The sequence below is a fragment of the Mercenaria mercenaria genome, chromosome 16, assembly GCF_021730395.1.
Source record: "Mercenaria mercenaria strain notata chromosome 16, MADL_Memer_1, whole genome shotgun sequence".
NCBI lineage: Eukaryota > Metazoa > Mollusca > Bivalvia > Venerida > Veneridae > Mercenaria > Mercenaria mercenaria.
Window position 1 is genome coordinate 63,545,832 of NC_069376.1, and position 26,126 is coordinate 63,571,957.

At 36.2% G+C, this 26,126-nt stretch overlaps 1 protein-coding gene across 1 annotated transcript; it reads right to left on the reverse strand.

The window, feature by feature from the left end:
• Window positions 1–495: 495 nt before the first annotated feature.
• Window positions 496–14,172, reverse strand: LOC123540971 (U11/U12 small nuclear ribonucleoprotein 25 kDa protein-like). The gene is made up of 4 exons (XM_053527260.1): window positions 14,022–14,172; window positions 12,994–13,099; window positions 3,317–3,391; window positions 496–1,898 (listed from the first exon to the last, which is right to left on the reverse strand). The coding sequence occupies exons 1-4, from the start codon at window positions 14,059–14,061 to the stop codon at window positions 1,841–1,843; spliced, it is 279 nt and encodes a 92-aa protein (XP_053383235.1). The 5' UTR covers window positions 14,062–14,172; the 3' UTR covers window positions 496–1,840.
• Window positions 14,173–26,126: the final 11,954 nt, after the last annotated feature.

A 26,126-nucleotide genomic window follows, 5' to 3' on the forward strand; every position in this document is an offset into this window, starting at 1 on the left:
GAATTAACCCTGCATGGTATATATCCTGTGTCATTTGTTCAGAAAAAGTAGCTACTTTTATTTCTTTATTGAAAGATAGTATAAGTAAGTAAGTAAAGACTTTATTTTAAGTGGATAACATACGGCTTTGGACACATTTTTCAAAACCAATTAACAATATGGTCCGCTGTATACAATGGATAGGTATACATGTATGTACAGAACATCAAACATACATGTAATAAACTATAAACAGATGTAACAAACCTGAAATTAGACCCAAATTGTCAATAAAAATATTTTTGTGCAAGGATGCTCCACATCCTCATAATGCAGAGAACTATGCACTTTCAACGGTGAATCTTGAAAATTGCTTATTGTGGCTATCACTTGCTACGCGATTTAGTTGTGCACAAAATATTGTGAAGAACTCCTTTAAGCACTATATTTATTATAAAGAACAGAAGTTTTATTTTGACTTAAGCATACAGCTCATCGTCATAACAAAACATAACAAGAAAGTCGCAATTTAACGAAACATAATGTGTCATATCATACTTATACATGCTTTACACTTACATGTAACAATTTAGAAACTTCAGAGTGATCATCTTTTAATATTGTCATTTATCATTAATAATACAAAAACAACATAAGATAGAATTATTAGTTATTTAAATAATCATTTCTTATTTTGAAATAATAGCATATGAATGTATGCATTCATTAATAAATTACAGCAAATAAGTTGCCTTACACCCTGGGTGCAAGCACTAGCGAATACAGAAAAATCCTGTCAAGCATGCAAAAATAACTTGTCACTTTTAAGCTCACCTATCACATAGTGACAAGGTGAGCTTTTGTGATCACCATTCGTCCGTCGTCAGTCCGTGCGTCCGTCCGTCAACAATTTCTTGTCTGCACGATAGTGGTTTCATTTATGATTTTATCTGAACCAAACTTGCACACAACTTGTATCACCATTGTTTCCTTTCTTGAACTGGCCAGATTCCATTATGGGTTCCAGAGTTATGGCCCCTGAAAGGGCCAAAATTAGCTATTTTGACCTTGTCTGCACAATAGCAGCTTTATTTATGATTTTATTTTTACCAAACTGGCACACCACTTGTATCACCATAAGATCTTGGTTCCTTTCTTGAACTGGCCAGATTCCATTATGGGTTCCAGAGTTTTGGCCCCTGAAAGGGCCAGAATTAGCTATTTTGACCTTGTCTGCACAATAGCAGCTTCATTTATGATTTGATTTGAACCAAGTGCAATGATAACAGGTGAGCGATATAGGGCCATCATGGCCCTCTTGTTGTGTCTTAAAGGCAAATTTTTCAGTATTTTCAACAGTATAATTTGAAGGTAAATGTTCACTTTAGACAAGGTAGATTTCAAGGTAGATTCTTCATTATTTGAGTTAATTCTTCAAGTCTTTCAACATAATGATGCTTTAAGGTAAATTTTTCATTTCTTACAACACTGTAATTTTGACTAAACTCATAAATTTTCCTGAAAGCTATTTTTTCACTTCTTATGACATCAAAATTTAAAGTCAAATTTCTCAGTGTATAAAATATACTGGCGGTAACTTAAAAGTGAACTTCACTTCTCAAGACATCCTGATTTAAAGGCAAATTTTCATTTTATATGAAACTGTTATATTGTTTATAGGGATGAACCTTTCATTTCTCATGACTTCAAATCTGACAGTAAATTGTTTACATCTTGTCCTGCTTGAAGATGACTTTTTCATCTCACATGAAATCTTGATTTGTAGGTCCAACGTTCACACCCTTGTCACAAGAACATCACATTTTGAAGTTTTAGTGTTCACTGCTAACTTTTATTAAGTTCATCTTTCTTTCAATCTTTTCACAAAGGTCACTTCATCTTTATTTCTAATGTTGTACCTGAAAATAAAGTCAAACCTTAAATATTCTACAACAAAAAAACAAAAGAAAGGCTCAGTCATGTTTAGTACACGAATGATCAACTACATATAACTTCAAATATTTGTCATTTATAGGTGTAATAGTGTAATAGGCCTTGAGACAGTTGGATTCCTTGCTTTTTAAAGGTTAATTCATTTACCACAGATGTTCAAATTGTCACTGTTTAAGGTTTTCTAAAGAATATTTTATCCATATTACTTGGCAGAATAATTTTAACTTATCAATCATTTTACTGAGGTCTGAGAAATTCATTTATTTCTGAACTTGGCTAGGTTTGGTATATTTATGCTGTTCCTTGGAACTGGCAAATATACAAAAAAAGAAATAACAGGAAAACAAATGAAGAGAAGACCTTGTAATGATGATATGGAAAATTTTATGAAGATCTATTAAGTGGTTCTTTAAAAGAAATGGTTACAAGGTATTTCTATTTTTAGCTCTAGCAGCCTTAAAAAGGACGAAGTGCCCACATTTAAACAAAGTTGAGAAAGGACCACCCAAGAACGCTAAAGACCAAGTTTGATGAAGGTCCATTGAACAGTTCATGAGAATTTATTTAAAGTTACTTCTATTTTTAGCTGTAGCAGCCCCAAATAGGGGCCAATTATGTTCCCATTTGATGCTACAGAGCAATATGATGTATAGCATACAGCTTGGGATATGATATATAGCATACAGCCTGGGATATGATATAATTATAGCATACAGCCTGGGATATGATATTATATAACATACAGCCTGGGAAATGATATATAGCATACAGCCTGGGAAATGATATATAGCATACAGCCTGGGAAATGATATATAACATACAGCCTGGGATATGACATATAGTACACAGCCTGGGATATGACATAGCATACAGCCTGGGGAATGGCATGAAGCATACAGCCTGGGAAATGATATATAGCATACAGCCTGGGAAATGATATATAGCATACAGCCTGGGAAATGACATATAGTAAACAGCCTGGGATATGACATAGCATACAGCCTGGGAAATGATATATAGCATACAGCCTGGGAAATGATATATAGCATACAGCCTGGGATATGACATAGCATACAGCCTGGGAAATGATATATAGCATACAGCCTGGGATATGACATAGCATACAGCCTGGGAAATGATATATTGCAAACAGCCTGGGAAATGATATATAGCATACAGCCTGGGAAATGATATATTGCAAACAGCCTGGGAAATGATATATAGCATACAGCCTTGGATATGATATACTGCAAACAGCCTCAGAAAACTACTGGAACTGGTATAGCATACAGCCTGGGAAATGATATTTTAGCATAGATAACTCTGCAGAGATTCCTATGTAGACAAAAAGTTTAGGGTTTGAGATCAAAAGTATATAATGTACTCTTTTAATTTCTTGTTATCCTCGGTGAGTTTCTGTCCCTCAAAGTACAACCAGTGTCTCTTCCATACGTATCTCCTGAAAAGACAATATACAGAACAACTGGGAATACATAACACAGTAACCGTATGACACATTATAGATCTACTCAGATGTTTTAATTATAGACAGGAATTCAGATCAAGCACATGTTCCTCTACTTTGTTAACAGAAATAGGAATAGTCACTTGTAATAACTAGACCTGGCCCTAAAATAAAACATGTAAATGAACACTACATGTTGACTATGCATACAGAGTTTCACTGGAATCCATTTTAAACTACGTAGCTCTTGCACAAAATCCCAATACCATTAATGCCTGGTAGTGAGTGAGCAAATTTTTTCTATGCCCAGGGCTCTCAACTCTGTAATGCTTTGACTGATCTTGAAAAAAAAAGGTTGCAAACATCAACACTCCATGGTATTCATGTGTATGAAGTTTTTTTGGAAGCCCCTTTAAACACGAAAATAGTCTGGCATTACACAGGACAAGATCAACTCTTTGAACTTCACTTGCAGAGGGATGATATACTCAGATATAAAGAAGATGAAATAATTTTTTTGCATATTCTCAATGCCTTTCAGTTTTTACTGAAATACCAACATCAGCATTATGTCCACAAGTTTGTTAATTCAAGATGGTTTAGGTCTTGTGTCCAGAGAAAATTGGGAAGTACCGGTAAACTTGTGATGAAATGATATTGTTTTGAACAAAATTAAAAGGTAACACCCTTTAAAATGTACTTTCTAAAAACAAAATTTTTGAAGTTTCCACTTATTACATATTTGGAAAATGTGACCATGCCCTCAGAATATCATATTTTTTTGACAAATCTGATATATTCAAACAATACTGGTAAACCCAGATCAACAAAGGAAGAACTGTATAAACTTCCTCTTAAAATCAATTCAGTAGTTTCTGACAAGAAGATATTTCTTAAGTTTTTCAACTGTAAACATAAAAAGAAACTGATGGCCATATTTAAGACAAATCAGAACAATTTGAACAGTATAAGGTGACCCAAGAAAAATTTCTGAAAAATTATTTTAAAATTGGATCTTAGGTTTGGATTGAGTTGTTTGAAGATTTTTAGCTCACCTGTCACAAAGTGACAAGGTGAGCTTTTGTGATCACGCAGCGTCCGTCGTCCGTCCGTCAGTCCGTGCGTGCGTGCGTGCGTAAACTTTTGCTTGTGACCACTCTAGAGGTCACATTTTTCATGGGATCTTTATGAATATTGGTCAGAATGTTCATCTTGATGATATCTAGGTCAAGTTCGAAACTGGGTCATGTGCAGTTCAAAACTAGGTCAGTAGGTCTAAAAATAGAAAATCCTTGTGACCTCCCTAGAGGCCATATTTTTCAATAGATCTTCATAAAAATTGGTCAGAATGTTCATCTTGATGATATCTAGGTCAAGTTCGAAACTGGGTTACGTACCATCAAAAACTAGGTCAGTACGTCAAATAATAGAAAATCCTTGTGACCTCTCTGGTGGTCATATTTTTCATGGGATCTGCATGAAAATTGGTCAGAATGTTCATCTTGATGAAATCTAGGTCAAATTCGAAACTGGGTCACGTCCGGTCCAAAACTAGGTCAGTAGGTCAAATAATAGAAAAACCTTGTGACCTCTGTAGAGGCCGTATTTTTCATTGGATATGTATGAAAATTGATCAGAATGTTCATCTTGATGATATCTAGGTCAAGTTAGAAACCGGGTCAACTGCGGTCAAAAACTAGGTCAGTGGGTCAAATAATAGAAAATCCTTGTGACCTCTCTAGAGGTCATATTTTTCATGGGATCTGCATGAAAATTGGTCAGAATGTTCATCTTGATGATATTTAGGTCAGGTTCGAAACTGGGTCACGTCTGATCCAAAACTAGGTCAGACTCAGGGCTTGAGCTAGGGAGCGACTTGAGCGAAATAGTCGCTTTGTAGCTCCCCACTTCGCTCATATCTAACATCAAAGCGAAATTCAAGTCGCCCGATTTTTTTATCCACACTCCTCCAGTTATCCGCTATCGGCTTGTTGACACTTGACTGGAATACACGATGGCATAATTTAAGCTCCGCCTACTTCAGATTACGGAGAAGTGCGAAAGGTGACACTTGTTTTGGTAAACTTACTGTTGATTAACAAAGCATAGGGATTTATATTACATAACTTCACATTTCTTTTTTGACCATTAGAAAGTATCAGAACCGTGTTTGGCTCCGGTAATTTCCTTAAATCCACTTAATTTTACTCGTAGATTCAAACCTAACTTTAGAAACAATAATATCACTGACACATTTCTGTGACTAAAATAAATTAACTGAAATTAACGCAGATTTTGACACCAGCCGTCAGAAACTGGTTTAAACTTTTGACAACTGTTTCTTTAATGTGTGACGACAACAGCATATTCAAAGAGACATCAGCAGATCAAGAAGCTGTGTATTCCGTGTTATGTCATAGTGATTCACTGCTAATGACATGTATTAATTCACATACTTGTTATTTAAAGTGACTGACTTTGAGTGCATTAGCACTGGGAGCTGATTTATTTTTTTTTTGCTGATATGGAATTAACTTTTTTTAATGTATTCATATTTAAAGGGTTTTCTTGGTTTGGACAATCATTGCAAGAGTGAAAAAAAACTTGAATTTGCAGTTTAATCACATTAGATTCACAGGGTATAAATGATAAGAAAACAGAATCACTGACATTTTCAGTGATTTTTTATTTACTTTAAAGGAGGATAATCAATTTTGGCCAAGTAACGGATTTTGTTCGAAACTTTAGCATCTGATCAATTACACTCATTAATGTTCACTTAACACTTAATACAATTAGATTTTCACTGGAGGTATTTTTAAAATTTCATTTTCCTATCCTGGTTGCCCAAACCAAGATAGAGATTAGTTTTAATCATAAGTACTAAATTTGAAAAACATACTTTGCCTAAGGAAATGTACAAATATTAGACATAATTGTAATATATATGTAAAATATTTGCAATTAAAAATTATTTATTTAGATGGAATTTCATTAGAAACGCAAGTTTGAAAATTATTATTACCATCCCTTGCCTATCTCGGTTGCGCAACCAGATAGATTGGAAATAAATGAATTCAAAAAGCAACACACAGCTTTAAAACTTGATTGCATTTTGGTTCAGATTGTTCAATAGTTTATATGTCCTACAAATGCACATGTAAAACTAGACATTGTAATCCGAAAGAAAAAGAAATACCCAGCTTTTAATACTTTCATATTAAAGGGGAGTAATTACAAATTTTTATAAAAATAATAAAATCTACTTTTCAAATAGGAATCTAACTCTATGTACTCGGTCCCTTTTGTTCCTTAAATAATTCTCTACGAAATATACAAAAAGTAAAAAATTTCATTAAATGTTGATTAAATTTGATTTGACACTTTATAAATTAATAGACTTTGTAAACAAAGACAGGAATAATAAAAATAGTAATGTTATATTAAGCATATTTAGATCCTTTTTCAGCTTGCATGTCATGGTGCTAAATCTTTCCACGTTTTCCCTAAAATCTGCCACTTCTCCCTAAAATTTCTCCACTTCTCCTTACAAATCTTACCTGAGGGAGGAATGACTTCCTCCCTAAAATCTTAGCCAAGCTTAAGCCCGGGTCAGTAGGTCAAATAATAGAAAAACGCTTGTGACCCTCGTAGAGGCCATATTTTTCATGGGATCTGCATGAAAATTGGTCAGAATGTCATCTTGATGATTTCTAGCTCAAGTTCGAATGGGTCAACTGTGGTCCAAACTAGTCCAGTAGTCTAAAAATAGAAAATTCTTGTGACCTCCTAGAGGGCATATTTTTCATGGATCTCATAAAAAATTGGTCATGAATGTTCATCTTGATGATATCTAGTCAAGGTTCGACACTGGGTTCCGTGCAATCAAAAACTAGGTCAGTAGTCAAATAATAGAAAATCCTTGTGAACCTCTATTGGAGGTCATATTTTATTCATGGATTTGCAGACAATTGGTCAAAAATGAATCATCTTGAGATATCTATGTCAAGTTCAAACTGGCTCACGCTGGTCCAAAAGTAGGTCAGTAGGTCAAATAATAGAAAAACCTTGTGACCTCTGTAAGAGGGCCGTATGTTTCATTTGGAATCTTCATGAAAATTGATCAGAATGTTTCATCTTCTGAGATGAGGTCATGTTTGAAACTGGGTCACGTGAGCAGGTCAAAAACTGAGGTCAGTAAGTCAAATAATAAAAAACCCCATGTGACCTCTGTAGAGGCCATATTTACATGTGGATCTGCATGAAAATCGTGGTCAGAATGTTCACTTGATGATAACTAGTTCAGTTTTGAAACTGGGTCACATGCGGACAAAAATTATGTCATAGGTCAAATAATAGAAAAAAACCTTGTGACCACTCTAGAGCCATAGTTTTCCAGGATCTGTATGAAATTGGTCTGAAAGTTCATCTTGATTGATGTCTAGGTCAAGTTTGAAACTGGTACATGCGTCAAAACTAGTCAGTAGTCTATAAAAATAGAAAAACTGTGACCCTCTCTGGAGCTCATATTTTTCATGAGTCTATATGAAAATTTGGTGAAATGTTCACTCATGAAGATATCCTAGGTCAAGTACAACACTGGGTCACATGGCCTTCAAAAACTAGGTTATATGTCAATAATAAAAATACCTTGTGACCTCTCTAGAGGCCCATATTTTTCCAATGATCTTCATGAAAATTGGTCAGAAAGTTTTATCTTGATGATATCTAGGTCCCAAGTTCAGAAGTAGGTCACATGAGCCTCAAAAACTGGTCACTGTGTCAATCATAAAAAAAAAACGACGTCATACTCAGTTCATGTGGGGGCAGGGGTGAGCCATTCAGGACCATCATTGGGGGTTCCTCTTGTACTATTTTTAGCTCTTGGCGGGGCATCAACTGATGATGAACCTTTGTTTAATGTTACTTTAAAAACAGGCCAGCAGTTTCAAGTTTGCAAAATATACAGTCGAGTCCACTTAATACAAACTTGCTTGATACGAATTTTTGGATAAAACGCACAAATTCCGGATTCCCCCGGTCGAGTCCTTCTATTTTCTTTGTAAAATTACTTCGGTAATAGCAAACACGCTTCATACAAATAATCGGCAGAAACGAACACATTTTGGAATTCCCAATTAGCTTAAATATTATAATTTTCCATCTTTTGATATGAACTGATTTTAGAAGTTGGAGGCAATTTCACCCTTGTTACGCTTGACTATTTAACAGTTACTGATATCTAATCGAAGTAAATAAAATGTGTTGAAAATAATAATATGGTCTACCTTCTGCCGCGCGGTAATTGGACAATGGAGTAGTTCACACTTATTCAAAAATAAATACTCGGTCCATAGTGTATAATGTCAATATAAAACAATTTAATTAGTTGACAGGTCAAGATTAAATAATTTTGAACACATTATTGACGTTCTATTTTCGATACAGGTAGCGTTGTCCCTTAAAAATATACAAACATTTATCCCCACTAAAATGATTGTTAGTAGTACAACTTCAATGTTGGTGGTGAATATAATTTGGCGCTATGGACTTCGACCACACACGTGTTTAAGTTTGACTTTTTTTGAGTAATTTCAATGTTATTTGAATAAATTAACTTAATCAGTTTAAAACTATTAACTACCTCCATATATCGGAATCTATTCACCGATGATACTAGTGATACTGCACAACTAACAAATTATCTGGTGTATCGACATTCATTATACGAATTTTCGTTTCATACGAACAATATTCTTAGGTACCGGATGAGTTCGATAAGCGAGTTTGCCTGTATACATAAAGGAGAAGTGCCAAAATTTCTGACAAGGTTCAAACTATAAACTTGTAGTAAAAAAAAACTCACAAACACCCCCCTGGTAGCTATATTTTTTGCCAAATCAGAACCATCTTATCAATGAAATACTTCTGAGAAATTGGATCAGCACTTTAAAGGTTGACTTTGGTAGTCCAGGGGAACTTTTGGATGACTGACATTTATTGGTAACTAATGGCTCACTGACCCAGCAATCTGACCGCAAGTATTATCTCCAGTAACATGTGAAATGTCCAAGTTTCAAGGAATTCTAAAAGATTCCTGTCAATGTATGATAAACATATTTATTAAAACACCTTGTTATTTTGTGGAAAATATTTTATAAACCAAATAAGGAATATATTTTGCACTTGATTTTCTATGCATAAATACAACATGTATTTTTATTAGCATTTTTAATTGCAGAAATAACATCAAATCAAAAGCATTTTGTTTGAAAAACTGTATGGAAAAAACTAGAATACTAGTTTAATATATCAATTAAAATAGTTTTTTTGACAGGAATATTAATGGCATAGACTATTATGATGAAGAAATTGACGATGAATATAGGGATACATGCTTTATTTGTATATAAATAATGAAAAGAAAGTGTTTTGATATTTAAAAATAATTATATAATTTTAGTTAAATGAATAAGGCCTAACTAAACTAAAGGAACCAGCATGGGAGCCATCTGGTCTAGTCGCGTATGGCAGCCAGTATTTGAACACCTAATTTTTCACTTGCATGGCAACAAGAGGTCTAAATTGAGGCTAGTTTTTTGTTTTAATTTCATTGTTGGATGTATTGTGACATTTTGGCAGAACAAATGGAGAGCAGCTGTAAATTTGTGAAGTCAAGCTCCATTTAGTATGATTAGTACATCCAGGTCACAGCCTGTGATTTTGATGCAGTTTATCAGTAAGTAAAATGTGAACCAGAGAAATCTCACCTTAGAAATACATACTCCCTACTTTTCTCTTCATTTATATTTCATTTTATATCATAACTCTTTAAAATGAGGTAAGGATTTGTGCTCTGAAAATGGGTTCTAGCTATGTTTGGTACTCTTTGAAAAAGGTCATTTATATAGAATTTATAGGGAAAACTATTTAGGCTATGTGACCTATACGAAAATGTGGGCAAAAATGAGATTTGTCCTGAATTGATATAAAATGCACTAGTTTGGTCAATTTGGGTAAAAATGAGCATTTCTAGAAAATTTGCTGCAAAAATGATAAAAACCCAAAAAATCACATTTTCCTGTTTTTGGGGGTATTTTTTTTAAAAAAAATGCAAATTTGCACTCTAAATATTGCCCATCTATACCTTTCAGAGGGGACATTTTGGTATATTTCAAAGTGTTAATGTGTAATATGGCTTGCAAAAAAAAATGGTGAAACTTTATGAAAATTATGGCAAAAACCAGCTCTGGCTAGAAGAACTGGTTAAAAATTATGTCGCTGACATAAGTTTTTGAAGTAAAAATTGGGCGCAGTTGACCTGCGTTACTGCAAATGCCATAAAACCTGGAAAACCTGATTAATCAAGCAGAAACTTGGTCTTTCTTCAAGCAGATGTGTTACTGGTACTAAACAAAAGAAATTGAACTAATTACAGAAAACAGTGTATTCTATAGGCCTAACTAAACTAAAGAACAGCATGGGAGCCATCTGGTCTAGTCGCGTAATGGCTGCCAGGTATTTGAACACTAATTTTTCACTTGCATGGCAACAGAGGTCTAAATTGAGGCTAGTTTTGTTTAAATTTCATTGTGGATGTATTGTTGACATTTTGTAGGAAAAATGGGAGAGCAGTTGTTATTTGGTGAAGACAAGCTCCATTTAGTATGAGTAGTACTTCCAGGTCACAGCAGTGTGATTTTGATTCAGTTTTACAGTAAGTAAATGTGCCAGAGAAACTCTCTTAGATATACATGACCCCTACTTTTTCCTCTTCATTTTATATCAGTTTTTATCATAACTCTTTAAAATGAGGTAAGGATTTGTTCCTACTGCAATGGGTACTATATTGGTAGCTCTTTGAAAAAGGTCAGTTTTATATAGAATATATAGGGAAAACTATTTAGGCTATTGTGACCATAAGCCATTTGGAAAAGTCAGTACTATAAACTGAAAGACTAATTATCATATAAACATGAAATATTATTCCTGAACTAATGAATAAAATTATGATATAAAGTTGGCATTTTCTTATCAAGCAGCTAACTAAAACTGTACTCGCTGAGTTCTTATTGGAGATTTTCACTTGCATACACATGCAAAATGAATACCGTGATTTAGTAATACTGATTTTTTTATATAAGTTATATATTCATTTACTGTATTACTATGTTTTATGTAATCAGTGTTCATATACCTATATATCTGAAGAAATTGAATTAAATGGAATTAATGTTTATAGGAATTGTAGCATTAAATATTTTATAATGCATTATATTAAAAGTACAGTCCTGATATATGGTAATTCCTTTAATCTGATTCTTTCCTTCTCACAATTTTTTTGTGTGCAAAATCCTGAGATGACCTGAGCTAACCACAGAAATTTCTACAGATGTTATAAATCTCTGAAATTAATACCAAGAAAATTTGTTAACTTTATGGCCTGAACCCACAAGGTGTTAATGACATGTGCCAGTCATCCAAAAGTTTCCCTGGTCAACCAAAGTCAGCCTTTAAGAGGAAATGTCTGCTGAAATACTCTGCAAGATAATTTTGAGACACCAATGTCATAACTGGAGTCATTAAACTCTTTCTTTTACTATTTCACTTCAGACTGGTTTGTGAAAAGAAAAACATTAGAACATACAAACTTCAGTACTTTAGAACAACTGCAAGTATGTACAAAATGTACATGTAAATTTATATTGTCCCACAGTCAACAGTCTTATCTAAAACTCAGTAGGATTTAAGACAGTTTTATCATCCTGCAAATATCGGGTACTTGTTACATCAGTTCTGCGATAAAAACATATAAAACTATTGATGTATCGTATGTTTATGTATATCTGACAAGAAATGTCAGTAAATAAACCTCACTCTGCATTTGCAGCAAGGCTTGAAGAAATACTAAACATTGATTTTGATGTAAAATAAACTGAAAGATTGTAATGTTGATAATTCCAAACAGTCCCTGTTACAGATGTAGGGTCTAACGCACCTGCAGAGGCTGCAAGCCAGGTTGGCTGAAGTAACTTAAAAAAACGTATACAAAATATCAACTATTAAGGCTTTCAGCCCAATGCATGGTACCTTGTGTTTCAATTTGTGCAATAAATAAAAAGATTTTGATGTTTTAAAATAGAGAGAAGAGGACCTCTTCTTTTAAACCTGGTAAAAGTTTCCATTCTCTAAGGTTTTATCTTTTTTGCACTATTTTCTGCTAATTTCAGCCAAATTAACGTATCATACTGGCAGTAATTCAGTGACATTTTTTTGTGGAATATTGAAGTGCTCTTATATGCTTATTTTGTGACATTTATGGACAGAATGCTGTTTAACATTTCATATAAACTTGCTTCCCATATTTTGGAAGTTCATTTTTTTGCATTTAATATAGACCTATTTTGGCTAAGTCAAAAGAACCCCCTTCCATAAAAAAAACTTTTTTTCAGTCAAAACATTCTGATCAGTAATATAGACATTTTTAAATTTTGTATGTTTTATGCAACCATTAAAAATCTTAATGACTGAGCCTATATTTTGGTTCATTCAACATTAAAAAGGAATTCTTGAAATAGGAAATACAGCAAAATTACCAGCTTAGATGTGTTCTTCCACCTTCTCTAGACTGTTTCAGCAGGAAGTGTCGCTTGATTGCATGCTTCAGATCTAGCACAGTGGCATTCTGGGTGACAACGACAGCTGAAATAAGAGAAAATACATTCAGATTGTAAAAATATTAACTCCCATTTAAAGCAGCTGATTTGCAGATTTTAAAAAATATACAGTAAAGACTGCCTTAGCGACCCCTTGCCTTCAGCGACTTTCTGTCTACAATGCCCTTTTTCCTCCCAATGCATTTCACATTAAAACTGGCTTGTTTCTAGTGACTCCCTGTCTGATGCGTACAGCAACCATGATTTGTTTGCCCCAAACCGTGACTTTGAACCTTTATAACAACTTTTTGATCCACCCTCCTAAATGAAGAAAACTTCTCCAGTACAAATTACTGAGTGTGGTTCTAGATCTTTATAACTGCATAAACGTCTTATTGATGAAAATAAAGTGAAGCAGACTGATAGGTCATTTAAAATATTCAATGTTTTATCAGAGTGTTTAAAGGTCCTTAATAAAATCCTAACTAGAACATGTGCTATTTGCCTTAAACCAAGACCTCTCCTAGTCAGATTGTATAGAGACTCCCAATACAACGACCTTTTTAAAGTACTCCAAACGTTGGTCACTGTAGACAGTCGTTTACTGTATATCTTCATTAACCCGTATCATGCTGAAAACACGACGATTCTGCTTTGTCGACCAGTGGTAGATCAGATCAGCCTGCAACTCCAAGCAGTCTGATCAGAATCTGCACTGTATCGCTCATTCAGTCAGTATCTTTTTGGTATTCACTCGCACCCCCCTTTAACAGGTTAAAAGGTACTGTCACAACTTAAAGATTGACAAGTTCATTATAGAAATTTAGCAGTATAATGCGTTAATTCACTACCATTTTTCCATTCTCTAGGAAAGGTATTCTTTATATGTTGAACAGTGAACATAAATTTTCAAGATATAATACAGGCTTTTTCCATGAATAGCAGCTCTGCAACATTAAACATAATACCCATGACTTGATCATCAGCTCTCCGTATATTCACAACCATAGCCTGACCATATTCCAGAGCAATCTGTGAGTTGATCTCATCTAATGTAATCTCTGGTGGTAGGTCACATAGCAACGGGTCATTCTGAAATAATTAACATTGAGTAAGTATCATTGGGTTATTCTGAAATAACACTGAGAAAGAAAAAGTATTAATTGCAAACTAAAAAACATTGGGTCATTCTTAAATTGTAATGGCATGTAATTTTTGACATAGGAATGGGTTGTTAGGAACGAGTTATTCCGAAATTATGATCAAACACGCAGTAAATGACATTTCGGTGAGTCATCGAGGTCATAAAGAAATGAAACAAAAACAAGATACTATATACATAGTTACCTAAGCCTACAATAAAGTTTTAGCGGAGTTGTCTCCATTGTTTCCAAATATTTTACCCAGGATCATTTTTTTTCAGCTCAAATGACTCTTTTTCAGAAAATGCTATCTTAAATATTTTTTTCAGACTGTGTACTTTGATGTAGTTAGCTAAACATACATCTAAAAAAATAGTGCCTACTTAGTTTTATTTTAGTTCCTAGTGCCTACAGTAACCTGTATTATAATCAGCTAAACCATTCTCACTTAGTCCATGCTTCTGCATGTGACATACTCCTCATCTTGAGTATCATCTAGTTTGCCTTCATCTGGTCCTTTTTTGGTGAACCACCGTCTGAAACCCCAGCATCCATAACAGGTCTACACCTAAATGATTAAAATTACTCAAATATAAAATAATTACAGCATACATAAAGGGTTCAGACATGCTATGAGAACACTTCTTCTCTATAATAAAAAAAAATTGTCTGACCTTCCCTTATTCTTTTAAAATCATACCATCGGCTAATATCTAACAAGTTTAATGACAGAATTTTTTTTTAATATGTCAGAATAATTATATCATCAGCAGTTATAAATACATCTGCTAAAGAGGAGAGGAGTGTAGTGTCGGTATGTATATAGGCAACTCCAGGCTAGCTGTTAAGTTAACCCTCCAGCAACATGGTTGAAGTGCTCCCCTACAGATAAAGAGGTCCTGGATTCCATTCCCATTTGGGACCATAGTATTTTATCCTAAAGAAATACTACAATGCCAGTGATGATGACAATGATGTTTAACAGACACATAAGTATGCAGAAACAGATAGTAGGTTCCGCTGCTTCCTGGTCCTTCAATGTGAAGTGGGGCTGAGTGTAGTGGCCCTGTTGGTATATAGGCCACTTCAACAGCTTTGCTAGTGGAGATAGGATGCAGTGGTCCAATGGTAACACTGTCTGACTTTGAAACCTGGTGGGTTTTGAGTTTGAGCCCCCACTCCTCCAACTAAATGTGTTTCCTTAGAAGATTTGGTTCACAGAAAGTAATGAAAAATGATAGAAAAACACTGCTTATGGCATGCCCTAAACATAAAAAAAATCACAAAATTAGAAGAAAAAAAATTGAAATGTCATTATACATCTTCTGTTAATTATAACTTTATTTAAACTTCTGGATATTTTTAAAGTACATATTATTTACTGGGTGTCCAACCCATATGACTTTTGATAAAGTATACATGGAGAAAAGGTCTCAATTCAGGTAACATTTTGTGTGCAAACTTCTCCTCACAGTAAACAAAGAGAAGTTCTGCTATCATTTTCTCAGATTACTTTTCTTCCAAAGTCACTTAAATCTTGCCAATCTGCTTATTTCATGACTACTTTTGCAGATAATGTACACAGTGTGCTTTTGCAGTTGGCTAAGTATATTGAGAAAAGGACACTGGAGAACTGGATTGAAAGAGAGTTTTGTGCGTCTTCTTTCTTCTTCTCGAACAACGACTACACTGTCAACCAGTAGCCTCGATGAAACTTGTGGTTTTGCCGCAATCCTCAATCCTCCATACAGTTTCTGGGATTGAGGTATCTATTGGCCAAGCGCAGCTCGCACCTGGTAAGCCTTTTACATCTCTGAATTATATGCACCCGCAGTCCGATCTTCCTCACTACATGGACAAGTTGGCGACTGATGCCCAGTCTGTAATTGCTTGTACATGTGAGCATTGAGCATGTGTGCCCTGAGCGGAGCTCAGACCATCTAGTCACTTGTTCAGAACTGATCAGGAGATGAAAAGCATATTCCTCCATCCTTGGTACTCGTAATGCCTTGAAGATGGTTGACTTTCTCCCTTGTAACCTCACAGGTTTTCTGTTGGCTGTTCTACTGAACTCCTAGCTTACCATTTGTCTGCCTCTTCCAATTGCCTGCAGAGTCCACATGAGATGGAAATCCACTGAAGTGCTACTTAGCAGTTATACTCAGGCTCTGCATTCTCTTGGCTAGCTGCTAGCTTTATTATTGATAGAGCCTTCCATGACAGACAGTGCATCAGTAGAAAGACGACTGAGAGCTTCTTTCTGCCGAGTCTTCAACCACTGAGACGGCCTTCATGAGTGCTTTAGTCTCTGCCTTGTATTTGCTGCAGTGTTTTCCTGTGGCAGCCATGTAGTGTTTTCTCTTGCCAGATGGGTATTGGAATGAAAACGCCGCTCCCTTCCATCTCTGACGGTGCAATGTGGCTGATCCGTCTATATAGACATGAGTCCATGATTCAGAAGATAGTCTTCATTAATCATAGAAAGTGTGAGGGCTCTTCCCGAATGCCTTCATCCTCTTGCTTCCCGCGGTCAAGACAGGAAACAGCAAGTCTCACAGTCAAAGAGGGCAGATCATTCGCTAGTGGGGTTTATAATGTCTTCCACTACCTAGGGGAGTCCGTTGGTATTTCAAGCTCAGTTTTGAAACTCTCGTTTGAAGTTCTTTGCCTCATGACCGAAGCGCTATATTTGTGAGCCGATTTTTGGTGTAGCCATCTAGCTTGGCTTTCATGGGATGTCCTTGAAAAGACCGAACTTCCTTCTCTGCTTGAAGCAGGACCCTTTGCATGTCTTCTGTCTTGTAATGGCTGTGTGCCTGTTAGCTTCTCCATGAGGAGATTGTGTAGACTTTTGTAGCACCTGTCATGAACCAGCAATGCTTGGTTCTGAACCTGTCTAAAGCCTGTTGGTTAGTTTGGCAGTAGTGGACCAGGCAGTTGAGCAATACTACTCTAATGGGGTCACACTGTTCCCTGAAATTGCTATTTGCACCCACGATGTTTCACACAAGTTTGCGCATCATGGCAAGCTTCCTACAGGACATCCCTTCCTGCTTGACTAATGTGGGCTTAGAGGTTAGGCCATTTGTCACAAAGTCACTCCAAGGTAATTTGCCTCATCTGCTTCAATTCAGCAAAGTATTTCCCATCTTTCCCTCTTCCCGCCCTCTGCTTGACGACAGGGAGAATATGTGGTGGACGATTTTCTCTGTATTGATTGATACACACCAATCATCAGTCCAAGCTGAAAGCTTGATGAAGGCTTCATTGCATCCTGTATTAGGCTGGTATTTCAGTTTTCCTTACACCATAACACTAGATCGTCAGCGTAGAGTGACAGCCCTTAACTCTTTTCGGTAAGTTCTAGACACCAGATTTGCAATGCTGAAACATGAAGAGTGTAGAGGGAATAAGACTCCGCCTTGTGGGACACCATGACCAACAGGAACCTATCTACTGCTGGCAGGTTCTAAACTGACTCTTGCTCACACTGTTGTGGAGGATACGACTTACTCCACCTCAGCATGTGACCTCCTACTCATCCCTCATCAGTTTGACGAGGATTCATCAGTCCAGACCTTTGTTGAACGCTCTCTGCAGATCAATCCATACTGTAATCACGATTTTTTTCTGCTCTTGGAAATGCGTCCTCTATCTCGTGCGATAGATAATGGTCTGCCTCAGATGAAGCGAATTGTCTGAACAGCTTGTTGCGAATAGCTTGTTATCTCCATGACCACTTCAGGCGTGATTCCACAATCCTCCTCCATGGTCTTCCAACTTTTGGGGCGTAGTAAAACTGCCGTGTCTAGCTTTCCGGCAGTTGTTAAAAGGTATTTCTATTTTAAGCACTAGCGGCCCCTAAAAGGGTCCAAGTGCCCCATTTTAACAAAATGAGAGAGAACCTAAAATGATGCTCCAGACCAAGTTTGATGAAGATCCATCAAGCGGTTCATGAGAAGAAGTCCTTTAAAGGTTTTTTTCTATTTTTAGCTCTATCGGCCCCTAAAAAGGGCTTAGTGCCCCCATTTGAACAAATTTGGGAGGGACCTTTATAATGATGCTACGACCAAGATTTGATGACGATACATCAAGCGGTTCATGTGGAAGAAGCTCCATTTAAAGGTATTTCTATTTTAGCTCTAGTCAGTCCCTAAAAGGGCCAAGGTGCTTCAATTTGAACAAATTTGGGAGAGACCAAATTACAAATGCAACATACCAAGGTTGATGAAGAGACCTCATGCAGTTCATGAGAAGAAGTCGCTTAAAAGGATCAATTTTAGAATTATTACTGCGGGGGATTGTTTCCCTAAAGGAGGGGCCAATTGCCGCCCTATTTGAACAAACTTGATAGAGGACCTCACCAGGATGCTACAGACCAAATTTGGTGTTTTTCTGACCAAAGTTTCAGAAGTAAATATGTGGATACATATGACAATGACGGATGATGGACACAGGACCATCCACACCATACAAAAATAGCTCACTCTGAAACCATCAGTTCATGTGACTCTAAAAACTGAATGGTAAGGCAAAAAGGGGCAAATTTCATGAATATTGGTACAAGAGTTATGGCCCTTGTGTCATATTATGTGCGTGATGATGTGGAATAACTGTTTTAAGTTTGAATCAATTAGTTTAAACATATTTATTTCGAAAATACATCAATTTAAATTTTTACAGGTATACATATTTAACACAAATACAAAAGGGATAAGAACGAAAGAGAACTTATATAGTTTCTCTTCCTAAATAACAACAAACACATTTAAATCAACGGGTGGACGGATAGCTCAGTGGTTTGCACACTGGCCTTCCAATCCTGAGGTCGGGTTCGATTCCCTGGCAGCTCCTCGGGAATTTTCAAAACGCATTTCACAGTGTTTTCCTCCCCAAACCCAACTAGAGGTTGTACTCAGGCATCCTTGCGTGTATCAGTGCTATACACAGAGACACTTGTGGTTAAAGAACCAGGCTGTCTAGTCGAAACGATCTAGGCTAAGTTAGCCGGATAGCCTGTATGTGATTCTTGATCTCACTGTCGTGGGGGCTTTGTCTCACTCTGTCCTCTGGTCAGATCGCTCTGTTTCTGTACTAGTAAGGATGAATTATGCGCCCTGTGTGGCTGCATTTGAACTATGTAAAGCGCCTTAGGTGCGCTATATAAAATCTGGTATATTTATGTACAACGCCATTGAATATACTAATTGGGAAAAATTAGGCGTTTAATCAAATAAAGCAGTTTCAGTTTCAATGGCGGATTATCATTTCATTCAGTTTAAAAGTTGATAATTTTTAAAGATATCTTATCTGAATAAACAGTAAAGTAGAAAAAACAAGAGGACCATGATGGTCCTGAATCGCTCACCTGTTCCCACATGACCCAATTTTTGAACTGAGTATGACCTTGTTTTTTCTATTATTTGACATAGTGACCTTAGTTTTTGAGCTCAATGTGACCCAGTTTTTGACCAGACCTAGATATCATCAAGATAAAAATTCTGACCAATTTTCATGAAGATCCCTTGAAAAATAGGCCACTAACGAGTCACAAGGTTTTTTTTTATTTTTTTATTTTTAATTATTTGACCAACTGACCTAGTTTAATAATGTATGTGAACCCGAGTTTCAATCTGACCTAGATATCAACAAGGTGAACATTCTGACCATTTTTATGAGATCCATTCAAAAGTATGGCTCTAAGAGGACACAAGTTTTCTATTTTTAGACACTACTACCTATTTTTTGTCCGCAGTTGACCCAGTTTAATAACTGACTAAAATATCATCAAGATAAACATACAACCAACATTCATACAGATCCCATGAAAAATATGGCCTCTAGAGAGGTCACAAGTTTTTTTATTATTTGACCTATTGACCTAGTTTTTGACACGCACATAACCCAATATCGAACTTCACCTAGATATCATCCAATGTGAACCATTCGACAAATTTTCATGAAGATTCATTTTAAAGTATGGCCTCTAGAGAGGTCACAAGGTTTTTCTATTTTTTAGACCTACTGTACGCTAGTTTTTGACCACAGTTGACCCATTCAAACTTAACCCTGATATCATCAAGATGAACATTCAGACAATTTTCATACAGATCCAAGAAAAATATGGCCTCAGAGAGGCACAATATTTTTCTAATATTTGACCTACTACCTAGTTTTTGAAGGCGACATGACCCATTTCGTAACCTACCTAGATATCATCAAGTGAACATTCTGCCAATTTTCATGAGATCTGTAATAATATGGCCACTAGAGAAGTCCGACAAGGTTTTTTTTTTTTATTAGACTACTGACCTAGTTTTTTTGACCCAATTGACCAGCTTCGAACATGACCTAATAACATCAAGGTGGAACATTCTGACAATTTTCATAAAGACCCAATGAAAAATGTGACCCTCTGGAGTGGTCCATCAAGCAGAAAGAACCGGACGAAGACGGGACGCTGCACGATCACAAAAAGCTCACATGTCCACTTTGTGACAGTGAGCAAAAGAAAGGTAAAGGATATTTCATTATGGAAATTAGGATAATGAAAAGTAAGACCAGCTTTTCATTGATAAGTGTCCCATTGATATATAACAGAAGTAAAAACAGGGAGTGCAAAAGAGTTTAAGAAATTTAAGCAGCAAAAAAGAATAATAAGAATTTGAATCAATTCCACTTGGTAATAATAGAGTTAGAGTTAAAGTGCATCAAAGCTTGAACCTAAAAGTCTAAGTAGAAAGGGGGATAATTCATAAAATATTGTGCCGCAGTGATAGCCCTTGTGTCAAATGATGTGGGTGATGATGTGGTACACCTATTTTAAGTTTGAATCAAATCCATTTAGTAATAACTGAGATAGAGTGAAAGTGCATCAAAACTTTAACCTATAATTCTTAGTAAAAGGGGGCATAATTCATGAAAAATTGGAGCCAGAGTTACAGACCTTATGTCAAATGATGTGGTGAGGATGCTGCCCAACTATTTTAAATTTGAATCAAATCCATTAAATAAAACTGAGATAGAGTGAATGTGCATCAAAACATAAGCTGAAATTATAAGTAAAAAGGGGGGATAATTTCATATATAGTGGTGGGAGAGTTTGTCCCTGTGCCATATAATGTGGGTGATGATGATGAAAAAGCTATTTTAATTTGAAAGAAATACATCAAGAAAATTACAGAGTAAAGTGAAAGTGCATCAAATTTTAAACCAAAGTGCGGGCGCGGAAGGACGCAGACACCAGGTCGAGCAGGACAGCAAATGTAAAATATCAACTATAAAATAAATGTATAAGGTGATACTAGTTATGTCAGGTCTTATATTTAGGTCTAGACCCAGGTATTTTCTTCCCCAGAAATACTACAAAAGCAGAACTAATTTAACAAACTATTTTTTTTAACAAACTAGTATTTTCTATACTTTCATCGATTAAACAGTATGGCCTCATATTATACTTCTAGGATACAGTTTTGTCATAATTCGGTCACCTGGCTACTCCCATTGCAGCGTGTCCTTTAGCAAGGCACACTTTATCACGATTGTGTCAGTTGACCCTGCTGTAAATGGGAACCAGCATTTTTCTTGCTGCAGGTAAGGTATACGCCTAACCCTTTACCGGGACGTAAACACTTTTGAGAGCATCTAGCCACAAAGATTGTAAGGAGAAATTAGAACAATTAAAAGCAATTATACCTTATCCCCAGCAATTTGCTGGTACCTTACAGCTGGGTCGACTAAGGCAATCGTGATAAAGTGACTTGCCCAAGGACACACCGCAATGGGAGTTGCCAGGAATCGAACCCGGGGCCTTCTCCTCTGTAGGAAAGCGTCTTAGCCCTCTCGACCAATGCGTCCTCCAACTACATGTTGCCACAGCTCGAGGTAAGGAACCAGGCATCATACTATTTAGTGGTTTCTCGTATCGGTGGCCTCGGTAGCTCAATAGGAAGAGCGTTGGCACAGTAAGCGAAGGTCCGAGTTCCCATCCCGGTGAGCTGCACCTTTTCCAGAGACTGTACACATTGGGGCTCATCCCGGGGATGCATCACACCTTGGAGCCCCTGCAGGTCGAAGCAGTCTGGCTGGGGCGTGCATCTGAAGTCGGTTAACAGTCCTGCGGGCAAGACATTGGGCCCAGGAGTGCCAATGTCTCGCGATAAGAGGGAAGGTGTTAGTGGTTTCCCGAATCCGGGTTGCCTCGGTAGCTCAATGTAGAAGGCGTTGGCACGGTAAGCCGAAGGTCCGAGTTTCGAATCCCGGTCGAGCTGCACATTTTACCTTAGACTGTTTCACTATGATATATTCATAATTGCAGTGTCACCTTTTAAAATAGGGTCACTCAAAAGCTCTACACTGCTTCAGTTCATTATTTCGCAAAGCGACGGTAAATAAAATTTACCTTAAGTTATATAAATAAATATTTACTTCCTGTACTTTGGTCATCTATCTTTATACAAATGGCGTTTTAGAAACAAAGGTAGGTAACTCTTATTATCGGAACCTCTGGCCTATGGGTCTGTGATAATTAATTAACCTGAACATGGCACAATTTTGATTAAGCTGTCTATGAATATAATCGTGGTAAATAGCGATATTAGTAATTACAGTGACAAGAATATGTCCTATGTACGAGTTTTATAAGTATGTGGAGAGAGTGGTGTTACAGGATATAACAGAGCTCGGGGTACATCGAGGTATTTTTCTCTGCCCATATCGTCGAGGCCGGTAGCCGAGACAGATATGTGAAGAGAAAATAACCAGATGTACCCCTAGCCTCTGATTATATCCTGGTAACACACGAAGCACTACATATTATAACTGTTTTAATCGCATAGTTATCATTAAATTTATTATATCATTTTCATTTTAAATTTGATTTATTATTATATTTTTTAAAAAAAAAAAAACTATTTTTGAATCCCTTTCTGCGGCCTCGCTGACTGAACCTAAAACTTCTGTTTAGAAAATGGTGTTCCCCAGATAAAAAGTACCCAACAAATTTCCTGCATTGGTTTAAATCTTTGCCTTTCATTGGCCAGACATATTGTAAAAACTTGTTGTTTGTTGTAAAAAAAAATCAAAGAAAAAGACACCTTTGTGATGAAATCTCACAAGACACTCTTAACATTAATCATTTCATGTATTTCTGAATTTGGCAATAACTATCAATTTTTGAAATATTCTAGTATATTAATTCCTTTTAACTTTATAAATGTAGGGTGTTTGGTGACAATTCTTTCTCTGATGAACTGTTAAATTGGAGCTAAAATCTCTTTTCTTTGAAAGGAAAAAATTAATACCCCTTGTAGGGCCCCTCAATAGAGAAAAAGTGTTCCGATATATATCGGAACAGTTTTTAAACTGTGCTGATATATATCGGAACACTTTTTTTTCTTAATGAACCCATAGAGATTTCCGTGTTGATATATATCGCAACAGTTTTTGTAAGATATCAGCACAGTTTTTGTAGTAATGTGTATACTATGTATAACATGCTGCAAAGATCAAAGGAAAATTGCCGCACTATGCGATATTATGATTTAATCAACGGCTTAAGCTCTACTTTTTCTTTTAATTTGTTATAAGCGATTTTGACCTAGATTTCGGTTTTACATAACGAGATATTTTTAGATTGATTGCAGAACTATATACATGTAGGTGTGGTATAACACGTGAAGCGCTCATATTTTTGTACTAATTTATTAGTTTGCATGTTCTAAATACTTGTTTATAAGCTACAGTAGAGTTATTACTTCTGATGTGATCATTCCAGGATATCAAAACGGTGATAATTTCTGTAACAGTTGCACATACAATTTTACTAGCATAGCTTTTGGATTATAACTGTTGAGTTCCGGGGACAGGGGATCAACCTGAAATTAAAAAGGTATGGACGCTAAGTGAGCAACTCTGAAGTAAACACAAATGTGAATATTACTGTCGTTTAAATGGTTAGAATTTTTTGTGTTTGTACCGCCGTTAGTAACATTTCAGATAACTGCCGCGTCTACTGTCCAGTACTGACGGTTATCTGGTCACTTTGACACTAAACTGTGTTCCCAAAGCCATCCTGTTACTGGACCCTAACAGTAAGTGTTTTTAGGGCGTCTGGTAATCAATTTCATTTATTAATAGTACAAGCACAAATAGTTGAATTTTATAATGATTTTAATCATACATTTAGTTTGCCTTGGAAGTAAGATGGATTCAGTTACAACTTCTTATATCTGCTTTGTGACAGAAAGGCTGTTACAGTTACAGCTTCATCTGCTTTATGACATACAGGCAGATACAGTTACAAATTCATCTGCTTTGTAACACAGAGGCTGTTGTAGTTATATATGTAAATTACTAATAAAGTAGAATTTTGGAAAATTCTTATATGACTTATTAGCCCACCATCATCAGATGGTGGGCTATTCAAATCACTCCATCCTTGTCCGGCGTCCCTTCCGTCCGCTTCCGTCCTTTCCGTTAACAATTACTCGTTATCCGCATCTCCACAGAAACAACCAGGGGGATTTGACCAAACTTTGTCAGAATGAATGTATTGGTATCCCCTAGTTGTGTCCCCCTGAAAATCAGACTGGGTTCAACAATTTTTTAGTAAGTTACGCCCTTGTTTTATTTCTATAATTACATAGATTAATATAGGAAAAACTTTAAAAATCTTCTTGTCCAACCACAGAGCCTAGGGCTTGATATTTGGTATGATTCATCATCCTAGGGTCCATCTACCAAGAAGATTCAAATTAATTCCATGGGTCCTAATATGGCCCCGCCCCTGGGTCACATTGTTTATATAGACTTATATCGGGAAAAACTGTAGAAAATACCTCCTGGTCCAAAACACACAGGGCCTAGGGCATTGATATTTTGTATGTGACATCATCTAGTGGTCATCTACTAAGGGTTGTTCAAATTAAATTCCCCCTAGGTCAAATAAGGCCCCCTCATGGGGTCACATGGTTTACCCATAGACCTTATATAGGGAAAAACATTGAAAATCTTCTTGTCCAACAAACCACAAAGCCTAGGGCTTTGATATTTGTAATTAAGCACCAATCTAGTGGTTCTCTACCAAGTTATTTAAAAATATTCCCCCTAGGTTCAAATATGGCCCCGCCCTGGGGGACAAACATGGATCATATAGACAATATAGGGATAGCTTTTTAAAAACTTTCTTGTCATAACCTACAACAATTCAAATTTGGACCACATGTATGGTTTTGAGTGGCAAGATGAACCTTGAACATGAATGACCTTGATTTTGACCTAGTGACCCTACTTTCACATTTCTGTAGCTACAACCTTCAAATTTGGACCACATGCATAAGTTTTGTGCACCTGAAAAAACTTTGAACCTTGACATTGACCTAGTGACCCTACTTTCACATTTTTGAAGAACAGGCATCCAATTTGGACTACATGCATAGTTTCGTGTACCGAAATGAAATTTGACTTGATTTTGACCCAGTGACTACTTTCACTTTTTCTTCAAGCTAACAGCCTTCAAATTTGGACCACATGCATGTTGTTTTTATGTACCGAAACAAACTTTGACCTTTACATTGAACCTAGTGACCTACTTTACATTTTTGAAGGTACAGGCTTTCAAATTTGGACCACAATGCATAGTTTCTGTATCCCGAAATCAATTTTGCCTTGGATTTTGACCTAGTAACCTACTTTCAAACATTTCTCAGCACAGCCTACAAATTTGGACCAAATGCATGGATTGTGTACCGAAACAAACTTTGACCTTTACATTGACCTACGTGCCCTACTTTCACATTTTGAAGGTACAGCTTCAAATTAGGACCACATGCATAGTTCTGTATTCAAAACAAAATTTGACCTTGATTTGACCTAGTGACCTACTTTCACATTTCTCAAGCTACAGCCTTCTAATTTGGACCATTGCATAGT